Consider the following 15559-nt stretch of genomic DNA (forward strand, 5'->3'; position numbering starts at 1 on the left):
TCAACTGGATAAAAACTGAATGACGTCTATCTTAAAGTGGGTTTACATTAAAAATGTGCACACAATCAGATGCCACAGTGGTTTGGAAAACAAAACACTGAGCCCACTTGGGGGCCTTTGTTGTGATGTCTACCATTCTGGAAAAACTGCATCATCTTTACTTTAAAAATTCACATCAAGAGAGACATGGCAACTCAGTTTCTTTGGAACAGGACCAGAGGTGCCATCTGGAACAAAAAGGCTGTAGCACGATGAATACATTGTCAGCTGAAAGAATACATTTCAGCAGGTTGAGTGGACTTCCATGGCGGCTAATCACAACTGTTTCTCACTTCCACTTTAAAAGTTTCAGTTCAGGCTGGCTTCTCCAAGCACAAGACTGTTTTTCTCTGGGAGTTGAGTCCCAAAACACGAATACATAATACGACAAATATGATTATACAGCAGTCCAAATACAGTCATCAGTTAAACTGATGTTCCAGGAAACAATTAAATCACAATTTCTGTGTGTAATTATGTGCAAAATTTTGTTTTGGTAGACAAATACCTGTGAGGTTAGGGTGCAAACTTGAAGTACAATAAATGTGAGTTTACTGTTTGCCTAATTTTTTGTTTACTGAAGTGATTATATTGTCCATTTACTTAATTGCCGACAGGATAGATATAATTAGTATCAAATGAAAAGAGCTGCAAAACAACATAACTGAAAGGAGTTTATGTGACTTTGGAGATGTCTGTGTTTATACTTACACCAACTAAAGTGGCAAGAAAGCCATCAAAAATGGCATTATGTTACTCGAACTGCTTAAACAAAACTCCAGCTGCACCACTCTACTCTTCAACCAGACATCTGTCTACCAAAATTTGTTAATCTACATGAAATATAGAGGTGGGGGCTTCAACTTTGAAAATTGTCTGGGGGTGCTGTCAAGTCAACTTGCCTCACCCAAGCATGAGACCCATACTAAATATCTGTTTCTAGATGTCTAGTTTTCAAGTGTACCTAGCCCAGAGAGGTTTACCTTTTCTCCAACAGCACCAGGGTTTCCAATGCCACCAGGAGGTCCCTGAGGTCCATCAGCTCCTGGGGGTCCTGAGGGGCCTCTGGGACCGGGGGGACCAGGTGGACCCTATATGTAAGAGAGGATACAGTCTATTGAGTAAAGACATTTCATATGCAAACTGCTAATGTTATAATGTGATGTACTAAGTCATTCATATATATACATATACTGTATGTAAGCACATATACACTTACCATCTGACCAACGTCTCCAGTTTCACCTTTCTCACCTGGTGGACCAGGCAAGCCCTGAGGAGTGTGCAGAGGGTTTAATCACATTGTCTCAGTGTTTCTTAATGATACATCAATGACCATAGCTCAAATGTTTGATCACAGTCCGCACCTGCAGCCCAACTGGACCTGGAGGTCCGGGGAATCCTCTTGATCCTTCGTCTCCCTTCTGGCCGAACAGACCCTGCTGACCTCTGGGACCTGGCTCACCATCTGCACCCTGCACAATGCGACAGATGGAAGGAGTCACGATCAGAAGATGTAAAGGCTGGTGGTACTGTTGGCCTACCAGATACAGTAGATGAAGCGCTGCATGAGCTGAACACCTAATCCAAACTCGACACTTACAGCAGGACCGGGTGCTCCAACAGGTCCTTGAGGGCCGGTGGGACCAGGTGGACCCTGCAGAGGAATAGGAACACATCGAAAGGTCCATCAACTCAAAAACTTGAATTCAAAGTTATAATGGATCAGCCGTACAATCTCAGGTGGTCAAATGATACGTAAATAATGTATTTATGGTTGCTGTAAATAAACAACTTACATGTTCTCCTTTGTCACCTTTGCCTCCTTTCTGGCCGGGCTCTCCAAGCTCTCCCTGTGGAACGACACGATCACATTGTAAAAAGAAGACAGATAAAACTCTCAAGTCAAAGAAATACACAAGCGAGAGTGAGATAAAAATGTGACAGTGAATAATGTTAAATTATCATCAAACACCCAGAACAGAAACTGACATATCAAAGCACAATAAAAACCTTCACTCTAATGTATCCCACCTTTTGGATCTTTTTTAGAGATCTGTCAATGGATATTTCAATTATATCTCTTCTTCTCTGACAAATAGTGACAAATATAGTTCACATCTGAGGGGGGGCTTATCGTGATGGCTGAGTTACTGGCGCCGCTACCAGCCAAAACACAATAGATAATTAGTCCCGTCTCAACCTGTTTGCACGAGCATTCCCAGAGTGAAGAACCTTGCACCATTCTTTCAAAGCCTCCTCATGCTGTGGGTGTTTGGAGAAATAATGTTAATATCTGCCAAAGCCAAAGGCATTTACTTTTGGGTTTGAGTCAGACAATGCTCTTTGTGAGGCAGTATTAGTCTTAAAATAAAGGCCTTGGAGTTGTTCGTTCCCTGTGGACAGGACTTATAATGAGAAAGTGTCTGAATGTGTGTAAACATTAGCTGGAGAGATCCTTTTTATCTGCATGGCAAATACCCTCTGTATTCTCTGTGTCCGTCTGCACCATGGGGACCAATGTAAGGCCGGTTAAGAACTGAGGCATTCTTCAAAGGATAAGAGATTATCCTCAGAGTATCTCCGTGGCTGATCTTCCTGCAAATGTTTTTAGAGGGGGATGAGGAGTTGTTCTTGCTTCTGAATACTAAAGGGTCACTTTCACACATTCTGTCATTGCCACAAAATTCCTCCCTCTCCTCTGTCTGTTTGTAGAGAGGAGAACAAAGCTGCAACAAGGCAGGTTCGCCTTTTAAAGATCTGTTAATCGATGCAAACTCTGTCAGACAAATTCCCCTCAGAGTGTTTAAGGTCACAGGGAAAGAGACAAGAGGATCGCTGGCTTAGATCTCAACTGTAAAGTTCAGTGTCCTTTTAAGGTGGTAACTGTGCTGCATATTAGCGTGCGTGTGTGTGTGTGTGTGTGTGTGTGTGTATGCAGAGCACTCTGAGCTTTATTGAATTTCATCATTTTTCTTTTTAAGTGGATGGGAAAAAAAGATATGAAAAGTAACTCACCTTGTCTCCGTCCTCTCCAGGTGGTCCGGGAGGTCCTCCAGGTCCTGGCAGACCCACAGGTCCCTGAATACCGTCTCTTCCAGCTGGTCCTTGAGGTCCTTTCTCTCCCTAAAATACGTTTTTCATAACATAACACCATGTTGTCAGCCATGCTTATTATGTGAAATGTTTTCACCCAAATCGTGATAGAAATATTTTTTATTGATCTGTATGTCCCATAATCTTGATAATTCAATGTTCTTACCGGTCCACCTTTCTCTCCAGCGGGGCCTGGAGGTCCCTGGGGGCCAGGACGTCCAGGGAGACCAGTAGGTCCAGCAGGGCCGGCGGGACCACGCTCACCAGGAGAACCCTACAACACCACCACACAGTAATGTTAGTACAGGACAAGTATTGAAGACATCTAAGTGTTAAGACTGGAACAAAATCATAACATCAGGCACATCTACCAAATAGGTCAGACCTCTCTTATGTAAGTAGCAAACTGTGCATATCATTATATTATATAAGAGCCTAGAACAACTGAGGGTGGGAACTTTGCTATGAAGACAATCCCCAGTGATGGAGACAGAATAGGTAAGGTGAGTGTCACAGTGAGAGAATGAGAGTGACAAACTGAGGATGTGGATGCAGTAAATCGTACTCACAGCAGGTCCAGGTGGGCCGTGGGGTCCTTCATTCCCTTTTAGGCCGTGAGCCCCCTGCAGAACAAAATAAAATGAAGGCATCAGAGACAAACACATCTGTTGGGGAAGCACACATCCTGCCTCATGCTGGACTCCCAATCTTCAAACAGGCTCAGCGTGAGATGGAAAACCTCCTATAGTCCCCAAAGTGGAGGCTGAGAGCAGCCGGGGAGAACAGTGATTTACTAAAACTGCTGCAAACATCCTTCATATTACAAAGGAACAGGTGTATCACAAATTTTTTGCATCCTAGAGTTAAACTAAAAGCTGTTTTCTGCCGTTGATTTTTTTTCTAACAAGTTTGCTGTTAGAAAACAGTGTGAATTGCATAACTACCGGGACATGACTTTGTCAAGTTAGAATAGAATAAAAAATTAAAAAAATAAACAGCCTAGAGCACACTGTTCTTCTTCTGAAGCCCACTCAGGGATGTGATATCATGTCTGATTCTAGAAGTTTAACCACAGTCTTACAGAGATTTAATAGCCCAGAACTATTATGCAATAACCAAGCTGTGAGAGATATTGAATTTGTGACATGCTTTTGTGCTGAGCAGAAGGGAATACTAACCACAGGGCCAGGCAGACCTCTCTCTCCAGGGAAACCTCTTGGCCCAGGAGGGCCATCCTTACCTGCTGGGCCAGCAGGACCGGGGTCACCCTGTGGATCAAAACACAATGCCATTTATTGTGTGTAAAATTAGTGTTATGGTCAAATGGTAAATTTAGATAAGTGTTGTTAAATCATTCTACAAAACAAACACTCAATATGTGATGGGGACAGTGTTATCACTGATATGTATTATACTAAAAAATGATTTACCTTGGCTCCTTCTTTCCCTGCAGCTCCAGGTAGACCCTGCTCACCAGGTGGGCCTGGGGGTCCAGGATGACCCCGATCTCCCATTGGTCCAGTCTCACCTGTTGGTCCCTACAATAGAAAAAAACCCAAAAATAAAATCATATACACTACCACTCTAAAACCCAGTTACAGAGGAGGTGTGAAGAAGAGGAACTACAGTATAAAGGAACACTGTGAGCAAAATCAACAATTCAATAAAAAAAAAAGATGTTACAATTTCTCCATCTATTACAAACCACGGCATAGAGAAGCTGAGCATTTGCTGTGTGGGAGGCCTACTAGTCATTAAGGCCACATACAGCTACGTTATCATCAATGTTCTCAGCTGGCATTAGCAGAGCGGCTGGGAGGGAAAGTCTGTTAAACGCTTATGCATAATGGATGAAGAGCCCAGTGCTAATATGAAAGAGGATAAACAACACTTAAGTCATGGCTCGTGAGATATAAGTATGAGGATAAATCCATTTTTTGTCTGAAAGACAAAATGCTGGGAGCATTCTGGTAGCTTTACTAGTGCACATCTTAATGATCACCCACGGGTTTCTGTACAGGTACCACTACAACACAACTTTTTTGCATTTGATTGCAATTATCCATTTGTTAAAGTATGAATGCTGCCTTTGTGCTGAGAACACAGTGAACAGATCAACTGCAAAGAGAAAAAGAAAACTGAAATTTTAAGGCTGCGAGCTACAGGTCTTGATCGATGAAGCGTAGAGGCATTCCTCAAAACTTCAGACAAGGAGTATTTGGGTCAGTGCTGACTGTGACCAGTGTTGGGGTCATTTTAAAATAAAGTAATGGATTACACAATACTTATTACTTTAAAAAAAAAAAGTAATGCATTACTTAATTACTCCCTGTAGAAAGTAATTCATTACAATACTTTTGTGTTACTCCACAACAATGCCTGAAATGCATTATCAGGTAATATAAAATATATCAATACTTATAATAATAATAAACATTATAAAAAAGTTTGACCTTCCTTACACCACCTAGTACAATTCCCAGTTGCCTTAAAATAATAAAGCCATACTAGACAGCATCACTGTTGTCAGCATGTTCCATGAGTTTTTTCTACCAACCAATTACGCAGATAATTGAAGAACTTATGTATCACAAGTAACGGCATAATTGTTTAATAAGTAACTATAATGTGATTGCTTGATTTAGAATGGTAATGTGTTACGTTACTACTGAGAAATGTAACATGATTAGACAAATGCATTACTTTGTAACACTGGCGTGTCACCCCTTATGTTTAGGCTTCAGTTATCACCTCCAGGGCTGAAAAATGAAGCCAACACAGAAGTGCTATAAACAGCGGTTCTTTAAATGGCAACTTGAACCTGGCTCCAGAAGCCAGTCAACCCCCATAGACCCCGGTGTTAAAATGCCCAACTTTACAGCAGAAATAAATATGTTTACAGCCTGTGCAAGGGGGTGAATTTTTATATAACTCACCCATTTACGTTTTATTAAAGCTCAAAGTTAAGTATAATTGAGGGTGGGCCACATTGAGACATTGAGGCTGTCTGCTGATAAGTTTCCTTGACCTCTCAGTCAAAGCCATCCCTCGCTCCTCCACAGTACCAGCCTCTCACACAAATATGGTCAATTCTGGCTCCAAAAAACCAAGAAGCCCATGGCCAAAATGTTGAAATTGAGGTTTGAAAATGGAAGTCCACAAACCAACGGGTGACGTCACAGTAGCTACATTCATTATTTTTACAGGCTGTGGGTACCAAGAACTCTTTGAAGATGCTAATAATTTCGCTTTAACTGCGTGTGACTATATTAGTACTGATCTTTGTGACTTGGACAGATACTGCAATGAGGCTCATGTGCATAGAAGGGGTGAAATTTTGCATCAACTGATTTTGAGTTGAATATGAATAATATTCAGCATTTCTTAATAGAGATTTGTCTATGCACAGAAGAATCAACCAATATAAGTTGTGCTGATAATACTAACCGTACATGTAAGGGAGCAATACAGCAAGATGATCAGAGACTGTGACTCACCTGTGGTCCAACCACGCCTGGGGGGCCGGGAGGGCCAGTCTTGCCTTGGAATCCCTGTTTATTACAGAGGCAAAAACAGAATTACATGACATACGAGTCAAATGACTCTGTTGTACACAGACGCAGAGCTGTGTAATCAAACTAGTTTACTCACGGTCTCTCCTCTCTGTCCAGGATGTCCAGGCAGTCCGTCTTTTCCTGCAGGTCCCTGAGAAATACACACAAATAGATGACTGGATGTGTAAAGAATGCCAAAGGAAAAGGTATGATGGGTTTACAAAATAGTGTGTGTGTGTGTGTGTGTGTGTGTGTTGTATGAGTTTGGACTCACAGGAGGGCCCTTTGGTCCTGGGAAACCTGTTGGTCCCTGAGGCCCTGGCAGACCCTGAAACAGACAAGAAATGAATCTTGGTTAATAATCAGTTGACTCTACATGTTATGAGAGTAAAATGACCTTTGATAACAGTGTGACGATACCTACCCTCTCACCGGGAGGTCCTGGTGGGCCGTCATTTCCTGAGTTACCCTGAGAAGGCAGAATGAGGGGAAAATGGTGAACTTGTACCACAACATATGCAAGAAAGTGGCAGTAAAATAAATGTACGCACCTTGGGTCCAGCTTTTCCTGTTGGTCCTCTTGGTCCTCTCTCTCCTCGAGGTCCCTTGATGACAAGACAAAGTGATTAAAATCATAGAAAGGGTCCTGACAGATTTTTGTGACCTGAAAATGAAACTGTTGAGTGTGGGTTCCCCTTGAGCATGCACAGGTTGAACCTCCATTTCGTCTCAAGTGCCAAGCTCGCCATCTGTATACAAGCACGTGTCTGCTGAGTAAGACTTACCGTCGGTCCCCTCTGTCCGCGTGGGCCAGGCTTTCCTGCTGTTCCCTGTGGACACAGAGAACACACACAATGATCAAAGGAGTCACGTCATTAAGAGGCTACATCCTCTTGAAGAATGAATCTAATGCCAGCAGACAGCAACATTTGCAAACATATTTCAACAGAATTGGGCCATTTAGGAGATCTTCTTTTATCATTAATAGTAATATCATCTGTTTAGAAATGAGCATCAGCATTTATCATCACATACATTAGATTCATTACTACTTCAGAACAGGGCACATAATAAACAATAAAGCACAACATAATGATTTGAAAGCAATGGTACAATTACTGTGCTGCATAAAACTTTAATGAGAAAAACAATTATATCTTTTGTGTGGCTTTTAAGTTTCAATAAAGTGCTTTGAAACTGTGTTAATGGCACTGTTATCCCTCTCTGTCTGGAAGCTTGGTCCCATAAACATCACAAATGTTTTGTGAAGATGAAAAGCTTTATGTGCCTTGCTCTACTCGTGGTGGCAAACCATTACTCTTGCAGCCAGGCTAATGGCCCGTCCCTTAAACAAAGAAAATGAAACATTGCTCAAGTACCGCAAAGTGATAAACAATGCTTTTGGTGGTTCCAAATGAGTTGTGTAAGTGGTAAAGACGAGGGAATGCAATTGTCTTTCTGTCCTTGGTGAAAATCTTTATTTTAGAGCCATGCAACTTGCTCCAGGTTGATAAATCTGGACCTCGGACAGGAGCCTGTCTCCAGCACTACGCCAGTATTGATCCAACCCTTGTAGGAATGAGAAGAATAATAAGGAGCCTATCTGACATACCCGAGCTCCTTTCTCTCCATTGGCACCAGGGAAACCTTGGAAACCTTGAGATCCCTGTGTGAGAGAAAGAGAGTAATTAATCATTTGATAGACAAACCTTAAATATTATAAGCCTTGTTTATTCCCTGAGATAGCTCTAGCATATTAAATGCAACAGGAGATAGGGTGCACCATAAATAAAAGCAGTGTTTTATTGTTGTCGTATTAGGGGATGAGGGCTGGCACCAAAAGGCATATTCAAATACCCGGCTCTTTGATCAGGGAGCTTCAAGCATGTCCACTTGTCAGACTGCGGCTTTGCCTCTGAGAGGCTAAAGGATGAGCCATCAAAAGTTCAGCAAAGCAGCCTTCACATGCACATGTATGAATTTTTTATTCTCTTTCAAATACTCACAGAAACATGCATGTGTTGTGACACTTTGGCCAAATACATTGTAGTTTAATATGCTTTTAACTTACTCTCTACTGATATCAGTGAACTAATAATGCTGTTGGTGAGTAATACAAATATGTGTTCAGTTACCTTTGGTCCTTGTCTTCCTGGGTATCCTGGCAATCCAGGAACTCCAAGTTTACCCTGTAAATGAGAAAAGGCAAATTTGATTAGATTCACTTGAAAGGCTATTCCAGCCATTTAGTACTGCACTTCCATAAGGCTGGGGGACTCATTAGATACAGATTTAAAAAACCAAATAATCAAATTTAATTCAGAAGAGACAGAGATATTTTGATATTCAGCCTGCGTTCCAAATCACATACTTTCCCTTCTTTTTTTCAGTAGGTACTGCAGCTGCTTTTACGCAGTACGTACTGTTGCATGCAGTACAGTATGCACACAATCAGGACATACTACTACTTCACTTAATCAAAATTGCCATTATAACTATTTGACTGGCCATCATCCACTTGAATGTGCTGTCATCCATCACTGCGGCTTCTTACAGCTGTTACAGAGCTGTCGTTTGTTTGCGGTTCAGTCAATGCTACATATTGCGTATTGCATATTGCACAGAATTGTGGGTCAGATTAGCCAGAAAAGCATGCTGTGTTGCGTGACTGGATGCCAAGATGGCTCCTATTCAGCCTAATGAGAATTGTTGACCTGGCGCACACAGCAAAAAAAGTTTCTAGCTTCCAGGTTTACTTCTGAGATATGTGGCCCACTAAATATAAGCAGTAGCATTTCTCATGCTGGCCCCACAAGCAAGTTCCCGCTCTACCCTTTTCTCGACTTGAGGAAAGTTTTACAAATATAAAACCTTAATGGAATCAAAACCACCCACAAGACAGAGTCATATTTGACCTAGTTTGCAGTTTGAGGTGCCCTGTCAACAGTTTTACAGACGTCTCTTTTATAATGGTGGTCTATGGGAGAAATGCTTTTTGGGTCACAGGGAATGTTCTTGCTGCAATACCACAAGTGGCCACTGGGAAAAAACTGGAAGCACGGTTGAGCGGCGTTCCTGGAGGCCTGTTCTAAATGCCCTAATGACATCATCATGGCTTCACACATTATGCAGTTCTATATTACCTGATGCTTATATGAGACACCTGGTATTAATGTAACTCTGTATATAAAATATTTTTCAATATTATAAATATATAAAATAGAAATAGAATTATAGAAATATTTTCCTGGGTTATCAATGACACAAAAATAATAAAATCATCACTAGAATTTCTAACAATGTTTATCTCTTAATGAGTAACTTGCCAGCAAAGACAGACTGGATTATACTACATCCATACAGCAGCGAATGTAAACAGAATAGCAGTGTTATTCTGGTAGTAAAACTACAAATGAACACCTGCTAAACACAGCAGCATTTATTAGAACCAGCTCAGTGTTTGAATGTTAAAATGTTGGCTGCTGTGCAAGATTCAATCCAATATGAAAATGACTCAGCTGTTAGCTCATGTGTGATCCAGATACAGATCCGAGTCTAGATTTATAATGGCGTTACTGCCGTAATGCAAATTCAATTCAGATTCAGAACAAGCACTTTAAGCTTTAAGGATAATAAACATGTGCACTGTGGTTACTGTGGAACATTATCACAGTGTTCCCTTCGACTTTGGCTAATGACTTGCCAAATCAGACTGTGCATGAATTTGTTAGTACAGTCTCAGTGATACTCAACAACAGTTCAATCCAATGTTTAAACCTTTAGTAAAAGACAAATATAAGAATTCTTTTTAAACTACAAAAATGTCTGAGGTATTGTCATCAAGTGCTAACCCAGTGTTCAATTTAACAATAATGATTGCTAAAAACTGAATCCATTGTATGCTCCCAGCTGGTTCAAGAGTAGCAGCAATGAAAAATCGGTTGCTGTTCAGAAGAGAACGATTGGAAAAACTATTTCCCTTGTTAAGCCATGCTGAGCTATCATCCCAGATCAAACATGACTGATGATACAAAATTACAACTTGGTTTTTTATTCAGTTTCATCAGTCAGTGCAAAATGTAGGCAGAGGACACAGTGCGTGTGGGATATCAAAGGCGCTTACCTTCTCACCACTTGGGCCGAGAGGACCAGCATCTCCTGGGAGACCTGAGCGACCCTTTGGTCCCTCAGGACCATCTTCTCCCCTGGGTCCTGCTGGTCCAAGCTCTCCCTGGAAACACAAGAAGCACAAACATCACATGCCTTATACTTGAACATGATACACTAGATCCACTGTCAGCATTAACTCTGAGCACACACTTAGAAATGATCATTTTCCTTAAAGCTACCATGTGGAGTTATCTTGTAAAATATGTTGAATGTATTGTCTTAAATATATTCTAATACCTAAATCACTTATATTATGTATACACCAACTAGACCATTTCTTCTTTCCTGCCACTTGCTGGTGAATGTCTACCTTTCTTGGCTCATTACACCAGTTGAACTGCATGAAACACTACAACAGAAGTTTGCGTTATTGCCCTCTACAACCTGCATGAACGTTAATGTACCTTTAAAGGCCCAGAAAACCATTTTTTTCAATCAGATACAGAGCAATGAACACACAAGTTTCAGCCTAAGTTACAACAGTTTCACTTATTTCACAAGACTGATTTTTCTTATTTTTTTTCATCCGTGCTCTCCTTAGGCCCCAACCACACTAGTACATATTAATTTTTCAACAGCGTTTTAAAACGATGCCTGTGTAAACAGGAAGCAGATTGTCTACTCTGCAGTTGGTTGCTTAGACACAGATAATGCTACAGAGATGACAAAAAGTAAGACTAAATATTTATGCTTGAACTGACGACGCGACGAAACTGTTACTTAAACTAATGCATGAGTATAAGGTGGTCAAGGCGGCAGAAAACAGATTGGGAGTCGTTATAAAGTAAATACGGCAACATATCAGAGCAGCACCAGGAGCATTATCATTCCTGAAGGAAGCTATGGCAATGGGAAAGGACTTCCCACACAAGAAGGATAAAATCACAATGTGTATGTAGACCTATCTATAATGTTTTGACTTGACGCATTGTAAGTGATAAGACCCAGTCAGGAAGTGAACATGGGTGTCTCCATTTACGCCCATCCAGACTAAAACACAACACCAAAAGCAGGGTCAGCAGCGTTTTAATAGGTATCCATTTTATGTGCTCCAAAATATTGTGAGTGTAGACACCCGGCGTACATGTAGCGATAGTTATGCATTTGAAACGAAAACTTATTAGTGTGCTTGTAGTCTAAAAGGTTTAATGTGGGCAGTGCTCAGTTGGATAAAGCTGATGTCAAGTATTTCAATGCACCAATCAGGAGCGAGCAATTTCATGAAACAAAATTTTATAATACTTATGGGATTGTTTTCTTATGTTGACAGGCCAATGTCAATCACCATTGTTTTTTTAATTTTATTCTAATTTGAATAGTACCTAAGGGTGTTTTTTTTCTTTACGTTTAGTGTTGCTTATTTAGGCCTGAATGTCAAATGTTGTAGAAACAAGATAAAGGGACAGTTCACCCCAAAATCAAAAATACATATTTTTCCTCTTACCTGTAGTGCTGTATATCAGTGTAGACTGTTTTGGTGTGAGTTGCAGAGTGTTGGAGATATCGAGCATAGAGATGTCTGCCTTCTCTCCAATATAATGGAACTAGATGGCACACTAGATGGCTTGTGGTGCTCAAAGTGCCAAAAATAAATAAATTTGAAAAACCTAACAGCAATGTCTCTTTCCGGAAATCATGACCTAGTTACTCAATCCACAGACCCTGTTGTGAGCAGTTTCATATAGGAGCTACTTAATTTCTACCAGACTACTCTTGCAAACTGAATCACCACGCAGAGGGAAGCGTGCAGCTACTGCTAGCTCACCTAACACCACTGAGCTAGCTAACGTTACAGCTCAGCAGAAGAGGAGGCCATTTATGTTTACATCTTGCAGTATCACAAGCATGAGCTTCTTGTTCATGTGTAGATGCATGCTTCCTTTTGTGCAGTGATTTGGTTCACAGGTGTAGTTTGGTGGACAGAAAAAGTTCCTACATGAAACTGCACAGCAAGGTCCGTGGATTATCTTAAGGAATCAGGTCATGATTTCTGGAAAGAGACATTGGTGTTGAGTTTTTCGAATTTATTTTTTGGCACTTTGAGCGCCACAAGCAGAGCGCCATTGAGTTCCATTATATTCAAGAGAATGCAGACGTCTACAGCTGATATCTCCATCACTATGCAACTCACACAAAGTATCTTGACTGACAAATAGTACTACAGGTGAGAGGAATATATGAAGTTTTGATTTTGGGGTGAACTGTCCCTATAAGATTTGAAACCAAACTATCAGACATATTAAATGCAGGGACATGTCAAGTCATACAATAGTATGGAGTACTGTCGTGTTCACATTTTAATTTGTTAGCCAAGTGCAACTTAATGTTAACGTGTAAAGCAAACAAGTCCATCCTTTCTGGGTAACTCAGGTCGCCCTTTTAAAACGGTTTTGGGTGTAAAGTTGCGTAAAGAATCATGTAAAGCTATTTTCCTTTGCTGCCTTTCCCCCTCAAAGCAGTTAGCAATCCTATTATTGCTTCTCTCTGTAAGCGTGCTCCCCTTCTAGCAGGACACCCACTAAATGACAGAGTACAAACTCACTCTGACAACCAGTCGCTGCAGCGGAGACCCAGTGGTGTGTGAAAGGTATCTCTAGTTAAAGGCTTGTGCGGAGTTGCACAAGCAAGTGAGCGCGCACACGCCCCCACTCAAGTACACATAAAACGGCATCAAGCAAACTGTACTTGACTCACACTTGCAAGCTTATCAAAGAGAACACTTTAAATTGAGCACTCTCTCTCACACACACACACACACACACACACACACAAAAACACACACACTTTTCATAGGCATGCTTAAAAATGAGTCATTTAGATTCAAGTCCATGTGTGTCTCCTCCAGAACAGAGGGCCTCCTCAAATCCTTGCTTTCATCTGGATCTGCTACATCTCCAGAGGAAAACAGGCTGGAGCCCCATGTCTCTCTCTCGGGTTTGAAGGGGTTTAGAGTGCCATTGATTTCTCCTTCCTTTCTGTACTCAACTATAGACAGCCTGGTCAGGGATTGGGGGGATTGATGTTTGAAGTATGGGTTGGAGTGAGTCATGTTTCTCAGTCTAAAAGACTGTTTTCCTCCAACTTGACATTGTAAATCCCTAATGTAGTTTGGAGAAGGAAGTTGTTCTTGGGTACACCTGTCAAACGTGCACTTTTTTTTCCCTCTGTGTTGTTGAGGTTAGGACTGACTTGAGAGTGGCAAAGGGGAAAGAAAAGGCATTGGAAACTGCTCACGTAAGCACATACGCACGCACAGACGCTAACAGCTGGCAACAGGAGCAACACCTTATGTTTGCTCATTACCCACAATTCCACAGTAGTCACACAGGCTTAGGCCATAAGGGGCTAACATCTAAGGAGTGTTTGGGGCTTTCACTTAGTTCAGGTAGAGGTCACCCCCAACAAAACTAAGCCCCAAAAGCTATTTTGAGTGTAGGACTTACAGTTGTCTGATTAGTTTCATTCATTTGGAAGATGTTTCCAGCCCTCACTTTGTGACTGACACACTGCTGAGTACAATATAGACAAAGAAGCCTTACCCTGTCGCCCTTGATTCCCATATCTCCCTTGAAGCCGGGGAAGCCGTCTTCTCCCTAGCAAGAGAATAAAAGAGACAAAGAGGTGAGGATGTAATGAAGAAGAAATAATGGGATAATACAGATGTTGAAAGCATTTGTGTTATTCATACAGAGACACACACTCAAAGACAAGCACACACACACACACACACACACACACACAGATGCAGAGTCTTGGCAAGATCCCCTGTTGCCATAGAAACTCTTGATAGCCTTTTTCTTTCTTCTGTACCGGCATCAGTTTTACAGCATATCATTGAGATAATCATTAGCATGAGACATTTCATGCAAGATCACCACCTGTTAAGAATAATTCATACAAATACTAAAATTCCTCATAAAGTCTCTTCCTTTCACACAGACCATTTCTTAGCCAGTAAGTCTGAGCTTTTTTACCTTTTCACCCTTGTGTCCTTTAAGACCACGCACACCATCGGCTCCCTGTGATGCAAGAAAAGACAGGTATTACTGACTGACAGGGTGCATGTTGAACAAACAGGAGGGGTTGAATTGTAGAGCATTAAGTCCAACCATGAGCCAGGAAGATATTCACTACCAATTGGATGATTCAGGCTGTTCTCATGCACTGTTCTTGTACATATACCTATAAAAAGTAATGCACTGGAATTTGCATTCAACACACATAACTGGGGAGGCTGCGATCACCTGACCAATGCCCTGATGGAGGTAAAGAAAGAAGCAGTAAAAAGAGCGGAAGTCTGCGTAACATGGCAGGTTGGGATGGTGGATGGGCCAAACAAGTAGGACTTTCCCCCAGGAGACCGGTGTTTGTGTCTCATGTGAAACCATGTGAACTTTACTTAATATCAAATTACGTCATCACCATGTTTCTTTTCCTGTACCTAACCTACATAATTTTAAATTACATTAAGTTGGTAACTTAATGTTACGAACGTAATTTGACGCCACCAAGCCCTGTTTCTTTTCCCTAAACCTTACCTACGCAACTTTATGTTCAGTTATAACATGACAATAACCCAACCATGATTCTTTTCCCTTAACCTAACCTACTCACTTTACTTTACTAAACCTAACATACGTAACTTCATGTTAAATATGAAACGTGACGATACCCAACCATAATTCTCTTCCTAAACCCAA

At 41.2% G+C, this 15559-nt stretch overlaps 1 protein-coding gene across 2 annotated transcripts in view; it reads right to left on the bottom strand.

Moving 5' to 3' along the window:
* The window catches only part of col5a1 (procollagen, type V, alpha 1), an 89806-nt gene that overhangs the window by 14964 nt on the left and 59283 nt on the right, over nucleotides 1–15559 (bottom strand). For both annotated transcript variants that reach the window (XM_050052266.1, XM_050052265.1), the window contains exons 28-48: nucleotides 14834–14878; nucleotides 14399–14452; nucleotides 10813–10920; nucleotides 8825–8878; nucleotides 8302–8355; nucleotides 7475–7519; nucleotides 7241–7294; nucleotides 7114–7158; nucleotides 6964–7017; nucleotides 6787–6840; nucleotides 6633–6686; nucleotides 4566–4673; nucleotides 4314–4403; nucleotides 3705–3758; nucleotides 3302–3409; nucleotides 3058–3165; nucleotides 1839–1892; nucleotides 1643–1696; nucleotides 1407–1514; nucleotides 1259–1312; nucleotides 1023–1130 (exon numbers count right to left, since the gene is read on the bottom strand). In XM_050052266.1, coding sequence (XP_049908223.1) covers nucleotides 1023–1130; nucleotides 1259–1312; nucleotides 1407–1514; nucleotides 1643–1696; nucleotides 1839–1892; nucleotides 3058–3165; nucleotides 3302–3409; nucleotides 3705–3758; nucleotides 4314–4403; nucleotides 4566–4673; nucleotides 6633–6686; nucleotides 6787–6840; nucleotides 6964–7017; nucleotides 7114–7158; nucleotides 7241–7294; nucleotides 7475–7519; nucleotides 8302–8355; nucleotides 8825–8878; nucleotides 10813–10920; nucleotides 14399–14452; nucleotides 14834–14878 — 1467 coding nt within the window. The remainder of the gene's footprint in view (nucleotides 1–1022; nucleotides 1131–1258; nucleotides 1313–1406; nucleotides 1515–1642; nucleotides 1697–1838; nucleotides 1893–3057; nucleotides 3166–3301; nucleotides 3410–3704; nucleotides 3759–4313; nucleotides 4404–4565; nucleotides 4674–6632; nucleotides 6687–6786; nucleotides 6841–6963; nucleotides 7018–7113; nucleotides 7159–7240; nucleotides 7295–7474; nucleotides 7520–8301; nucleotides 8356–8824; nucleotides 8879–10812; nucleotides 10921–14398; nucleotides 14453–14833; nucleotides 14879–15559) is intronic.

This window comes from Epinephelus moara, chromosome 9, assembly GCF_006386435.1.
Source record: "Epinephelus moara isolate mb chromosome 9, YSFRI_EMoa_1.0, whole genome shotgun sequence".
Taxonomy (NCBI): Eukaryota; Metazoa; Chordata; class Actinopteri; order Perciformes; family Serranidae; genus Epinephelus; species Epinephelus moara.